We start from the raw sequence: 7,182 nt of genomic DNA, 5'->3' as shown, positions 1-7,182 counted from the left end.
TAAATGTTATTGAGTCACGCACGTACTTAATGATTAAATTGAAGATGGGCAAGTCCTTGCTTGTTTTGTTACATGAGTCCTTTAAGAGGCAACCCTGAAACCGGAGTTCACTGGTTCACCAGGACCCTATATATGAACTTTATGAGTGGCAATTAAGAGTTCGGACTGATTAATCAAGCAGCTACATGTGGAGTAAAAATATAGAATTATTCCTTTAACTTTCACCTTAATTTGCAATAAGTGATCCCAAAACTTAATAACTCCTTAATTAGGGTTTCTATATATATGTATGTGTTGGGCACAAAATGATGCATTCAACTTGCATCGATGACTACACCATAATGGTGATTAATGTATTACACTATATATATTTTAACCTTTGTCACCATTTTTTCATTGGTACATCATTTTTAATCGAGCAATAGCAACCAAATAACTACGGTAATTGTTGCTCATGTTTCTTGTAGTGTATCAAAACACGCATGCACGATGATTTTAGATAAAAGAAAGAAATGGAGTTTGAATGACGCTTTCAACTAATAATCCCTTAATTTAGGGTTTCTGTACACGTGTGGCACAAAATGATGCGTTCAACTTGCACCCCTAATAATCCCTTAATTGGGGTTTCTATAGAAGATATGGAATCACTCGCGTCGGAGTGTTGGTTTCACCAAAAGATATGATTATTTATGGTCCATCCGTCCATGCATGATGTGAACAGTTCCTTTGGTACATATATATTTGCTTGCTTTCTTTTTTTGTTTGTTTTTTTTTTTTTTTTGGGTCCTTTGGTTATATTTATTTGCTTGCCTTTGCAGATATATGTATGCATGTTCTGGATACTCGTTTACAATTCTTTAAGTTCTCAAATATTCCTTGGACCACTCTTAAGATAAAAGCATTCTTGATACTCGGGATGGAGCATCTTCCTTCAATCTGCATATATATACTCTCTCTCTCTCTCTCTCTCTCTCTCTCTCTCTCTCTCTCTCTCTCTCTCTCTCTCTCTCTCTCTCTCTCTCTCTCTCTCTCTCTCTCTCTCTCTCTCTCTCTCTCTCTCTCTCTCTCTCTCTGTAGATCAGTATCAGAAAGTAATTATTCAATCAAATACTTGCAGCGAGTAGAGAGAGAAATGTTTCACGGTGCCCAAAACACAGGTTGTAGTACACTACATTTTATTGTATAAGTAAAAGGAAATTTTATTTTTTTAAGTTGCTAATTTTTTAACACAAGTATTTCTAACATGTGATATACTATCCCATGTTCCCGATCACACCAAAAAACATCTCGAGCAGTGATACTTCAGTCATCCAAGATAACAAGAGACAATTAATTAGATTAATAGTACTACATGCGTATCATATCATAAGAAAGCTCACAAAATGCCAAATGATTTAGCTTAGTTAAGGTACATCATAATTCAACTTAAGCTCCCTAACAAGGAGAAATATCCAGACAATGGAAAGAAATGTGGGGGAAGGAAAAGGGAATTGAAAGAGGAAAAAAATATAGAGGGTGATCATCTGGCACACAATAGGGGCTAGCTAGGTAGTTCAAGTCATCATATGGGAATCATGTTTCTTCTCACAGTTCCTTCAGCAAAGTACAGCAGTACCTGAACAAGATGAGAATCACACATTTATCTATTGGTTAAAAAAGTTATTAAAAAAAGTTATTAATAGCTCCCAACAGAGTGCAGAATGATTTGCTTTCGGGTTCGAGGAGGAACGCTCTGTGTCTTGCGGTATTCTACTTCAAGGAGCTAATATCACTTAGTCATTTAATTTACTTAAAAAATAACATATACAAGCTAATATTGCTTAGTCATCTATTTTACTTAAAAGATAACATATACATTTAGGTATGTGCATATATACTCACCGTAAAGCATGAAAATTCTGGGAGGAATTAAAATGGAGACTTGTCATCGTTGGAGTCCCTTGGAGCATTGCATCTGAAACATTCCGTTCTACTAGCGAAGTTGTGCTCATTGCACCCTGACCTGTGTCATTTAATTGAACAATTACCATTATTTTCATGACATGGTAAAGTGGTGGTACATACACAAACATGATAAAATATATGGGCGTAATATTGCTACACGTACATGTTATTATATATTATTGAACCTGATAGCTGCAATGCTTCACTCGAAGAGAAGCAACTGTTGGGCCAATACCCAACTTTTCAGCCAACAGTATTTTGTGAGCGATTTTGATCAGTAAAATAAAACGATAAAATTTGCAAATTTACCTTGTGCAAATCCAGTCTCCAGATTTCCATCCGGAGCGACCAGAGCTACTTCCACTGCCGCCAAAGCCAAACCCTCTCAGTGACCTAGGCATGTCACCCTCAAAACCACCGCCCCCGCCACTTGACAATTCGTCCTTAGACGCACCACACTTGAAGCAACTGGAGCGGCTGGCAAAGTTGTGAGCTCCACAGTTGCCAATGGTGCAGTACCAGTCACCGGGGCGGACATCTGGACCAGTGGTGAATCCAAACGAACCACCGCCACCTCCACCTCTTCCACCACCAAAACTTCCATACTCAACCCTCTCCCCACTTTTTGCATCCCCACACCTCTGGCACGAGTCCCTCCTTTGGAAGTTGAGATGGTTGCATGACCTACAGTTCCAATCTCCTGGCCTGCTCATCTTTCTCTATTTGAACTTCTAGATTTCAGACATTATCAAAACAATAATGTATTAGTTAACTGAAATACTTCATGTATCAATTTTTCATATCAATAAAATATAATCATTGTGTCGAGCAGGTTCCTTAAAAAAATCATTTATCAAAATGATAGACACGGTAACCTAACCTACAAATGCCCAGGAGTAAACTTGAAATTTGAAAAAAGCCTCACCTTAAGAAAACAAAGTTGAATAGAAATGCCTGAAGAAGATGAGACTAGTGATGGAGGAATTTGGTGATTAAAGTGATGGGGTTGGGGAGGTTTTTATATTGCTTAAGGGCCTCGAGAAGCGAGTGGTGGATTGCACCCAGTAGAGGTTTAGGTACGTGGTTTTTCTTTTTTGATATTCTCTTCATCACTTTGCCTTCCTTGAACAATGGAATATAACACAAAATAAACTAAAATTAGAAAAAAGAGATAAAGAGAAATTGAAATGGGATTCTAAATATACTAAAGAGAGAAAATTTTAAATTTGATGACAAAGCTTTAACTACTGTTTTTTTAGGGTTTCTATTTGCTAGAAGTTGCAAACGCAGGAACATATCCATTATAAATTTCTTTGGTTAGTTCCATAGTTGCCCTTCTTTGTCCAACCATTTTGTATTCCCATAGCTATAGGTTCCGTTTGGAAACACAATTTTTTTATTATTATTAAAATGCAAGTATTTCTTGAAACAACTTGTTCTTTTTGGAAGTATTTTTAAATGAATGAAAACGCTTTTAAAAAAAAATATTATTGGGTTCTAAAAGCACTCCTAAAGTGCTTCATGCTAGAAATATCAGTTATGTGCTTCTTGCAAGAAGGACTTCAAGTGTTTTTCCTGGATTAACTTGTATTTTTACTAGCGATTGATTTTAGAAACATTTTCTCTAAAAACACTTTCAGTCATTCAAAAAGGCTTTCCAAACGAGTTCTTAGGAAGCATATAATAGGTGTTTCTTGCAACACATAAGCATTTTTAACTTTTTTCTGCCAAACATTGCGAGAAACACATTTCAAACATGCCCATAAACAACATAGTTTTAGTGTCAATTAGCAAACCAATATGAGATATGATGAATCTCTATAAGCTATCAGATCGATTACTGCTTAAATGTCACTTTATTATTTACTATGATAATATATTTGTCCACCCCTATTAAAATATATAATCAAAGGATAACTAACCCGTTTAGTGAATCCGGAATGATGAGCGGTGATTCGGTATATTAAATCTGTCGACGGAACTATAAGATGCAAAGTCTAGAGAATTGAGATGAGACTTAAGAGTAAAACTCCATCATTATTGTATGTTTACATCTACTAACTAAATTAAATCATTCAGAGGCCATAGATCTATGCATACATATTATAAAAACTTAAGTATAATTGTAATGTTACGTAATTATAAAGCATATTGAGCAAGGAAAAACATGTTGATTTGACTTTGTTAAGTTAGCTGTACCATATATATAATATTATTTATATATATATATATATATCTAGAGGTCACGTCCCCACAAAAAGCAAATAGTATGCATTGTAAGCTCTAAACGCAGCATAGCCGTGCAGCCAACATCATAAAATTATTGTATGAACCACAAAAAATTCTTTTGACCATATATTTCATATATTTAGGACCTTCATTAGCAAACAAAGCCAACAATCTTGTTGAGTCAGGATTGGATAAGCAAGAACAAAATTCATTGTATTCTTGCCAGAGAAAATGAATATTCCTCACATGTCGAAAAACCTTAGGGCGAGAAACGACCCCACTACTCTTATTCTTATCTCACAATTCATAACTAAGGAGTGGTCAAGTCTGCTTTTATATATGTAATTGAGAACACCCCATCATCCTAATTGGGTGTCACTATACAAGGAAAAATGGTTGTTGCTTTTCAATATTTTCTGAATATTCTTTCGTTGTACTTAAAAACCAAATTTTATTCCTCCATGTCAAAAGAGTACACTACCATATTTTCTCTTCTCCCAACGGCCTACTCCCAAAGATTAAAGGGTTTTTTATTTATATATTTTAGGATTAAGTCATTTTCAATTTGGAAATAATTGAAGAGTAAATTTAGGTATGTGACCTAAGCTGAATTTCCTAGACATTATTTTGTCTTGTATTTTTGGAGTACTCACCTACAAAAGGTCAGAAGCCTCTCAAGTTCAAGTATTTACTTTTCTGGTTAGAAGTCAATGTCTTAGGGCTAGTGTACGTAGCATCTACTTAAAGACCACTACTTCATTACGATCATGTGATGGGCATCAAATCGTGGCAAACTCTAAATATATAAGCTAGGCTAGTGAGATGATGGGGTTATAAGCTAATTACCAGCCAACGGATGAATCCTCCTTAAGGACCTCATCATACGGTACTAATAGTAATTAAGTTTATGAGCTCATTATCCTATAGGTCAGAAGAAGTTACAGAATTTCCTTTTGTATGTCAATGATTCTTTAAATGCGTCAAGAACCTTTTTTTTAATTTTTATTATTATTATTATTTTAGAATACAGTTAATAACTACTTGACTCATTGGTATTTTCAGGTTAGGATTGGGCATTGGTTTCATAGGTTTCTTAAGCCGTCTGGGATATTTCAAAATAAAATCTGCATGGCTTCCACTTAATAATATTCCATTTTTAAAGTATCAAAATAAAATTGTATAAAAAAAAATATTATATTCCATAAGTCAGGATATTATATCCATGAATCGCATGAATCACCCTCACTCATCACTAGATCTAATCTTCTTATGCATAAAATATGATCACACTCGTGCATGTCAGCTGCTTCGCTAAATTAGAGAAGATATGTCACCGTTGCCCCAGACATAGCTAGGCACATAACCGAAGCCAAACATAAAAGCTGTTGCATGGCTAAGGAGCTTCAAACGATGAACGTCCAAATTTTAATATATAATTGAGAGAACGTGGAGTAGTGGAGGATCAAAATCAAAGAAAGAAAGAAAGAAAGGAGAAATTAATTGGTAAGAGTTTCGATAAAGATAGACGAAGCTGATGGATGATGATGGAAGAGGAGTCTTCGAGGTTCAAATTTTGACCATCTTTTAATCCTTTTCTTTTTCTTTTCTCACTAGTAGTACTGATATGCATGGCTTTTTCACTGTCATTTTTTCCTTTTCCTCTCACAATCTTCGTTTTGAATCTTTGAATAATTAAGGGGATTGAAATAAAAATAAAATGGAATTAGTATTCAAGATTACTCACCATGGCATTTTTCTTGGGGAATGGTAAAGAAGGCTGTAGCAAACTGTGAAAAAGCAAAAAGAAAGGAGGAGGGGACTGATTCGATTCTCTCATTGGGAAATGCTTCCATGCATGACCATGACCAAGCCCAGCCCAATGCAATACACCCAAACGTATATTTCTTTTCGCTTTCTCTTTTTAATCTTTTAAATTAAATAAAATGTAAACAATTCTGATTAAAGCCATGTTAAGATGTTTGTGTCCAAGTAGTTCATACATTTTGAGTTTTGTCTTCTTCCCTTATCTGCCAATGGAGAAAAAAGTGATAGATGCAACCATAACTTTGGACCAGTTTCTAACTTTCACATGCATGCAAGCCAAAAATTTCTTTTTATATATAAAGATTAGAGGATTATGCGAGCTATATTTCTGTGCTTGTGTTTATTTAAATATTTTATCACCAAAACAAAAGAATAGGAAAGATTATAACTCAATTGTAGTCAAAGAAAATATAAAAGCACAAAAGTGAAGTTGTATTATACATATTTTTTTTTTTTTCAAATGACTGGTATAGGCGATTTCCTCATTTACGTAATTTGTGGTTAAATAAGTCGGCAAATTTTGGATTCGACTCGCACTTGATTGACTTAGCATCATGCACCATAATTGCCAAAATGAGATATTTTCTAACTGTTAGAAAAGTTAGCAATTTTGGTATATTATTATTATGTTAAGGTGAATTGATATTTTAGGCATTATATTTTCTAATATAATAAGGATTGTGATTGGTTTCTCTTTTTTGGTTTAGAATTAAGTCTCCATAAATACGTACACTTCTTGTAACTTTGTAGGAATTAAATCTTGCAAGATGTAGTTTTTTTAGGATATATAGTCATCTTGGCAATTTTGTAGTGTTCTTCATTTTATTTTTGTCCATACAATAAGATTCAGAGTTTCCAATTTTTTTTTTGGATGACTTTGGATGCGGTCCCTATTTATCAACGTTCTTTGATTAAAACCTTGTTGGTTTTCGATTTTTGATTGAAGTCCCTGAAATTAATGCAATAAGGCATTTCTATGTAGGTTATTATAATTTTTAAATTAAAATTTGATATTTGTAGTTATTTATATTGGTGAGATTTTAAATAAAATCCGTAATTTGTTGAAAATATTAAAAAAATTATACTTAAATAAAACTCATGATTTTTCATTACTTACATTAATGACATTTTACATACAAAAAATTGGTAATTTTTATACGATACATTTTACATACCAAAAGTTGG

At 33.9% G+C, this 7,182-nt stretch overlaps 1 protein-coding gene across 1 annotated transcript; it reads right to left on the bottom strand.

Moving 5' to 3' along the window:
* Positions 1–1,294: 1,294 nt before the first annotated feature.
* LOC137719561 (RNA-binding protein involved in heterochromatin assembly dri1-like) lies at positions 1,295–2,964 on the bottom strand. The gene is made up of 4 exons (XM_068458602.1): positions 2,870–2,964; positions 2,254–2,675; positions 1,882–2,002; positions 1,295–1,615 (listed from the first exon to the last, which is right to left on the bottom strand). The coding sequence occupies exons 2-3, from the start codon at positions 2,655–2,657 to the stop codon at positions 1,909–1,911; spliced, it is 498 nt and encodes a 165-aa protein (XP_068314703.1). The 5' UTR covers positions 2,658–2,675; positions 2,870–2,964; the 3' UTR covers positions 1,295–1,615; positions 1,882–1,908.
* Positions 2,965–7,182: the final 4,218 nt, after the last annotated feature.

The sequence above is a fragment of the Pyrus communis genome, chromosome 1, assembly GCF_963583255.1.
Source record: "Pyrus communis chromosome 1, drPyrComm1.1, whole genome shotgun sequence".
NCBI lineage: Eukaryota > Viridiplantae > Streptophyta > Magnoliopsida > Rosales > Rosaceae > Pyrus > Pyrus communis.
Note: the sequence above shows the minus strand (reverse complement) of the source record. Positions and strands in the feature narration are given on the sequence as shown.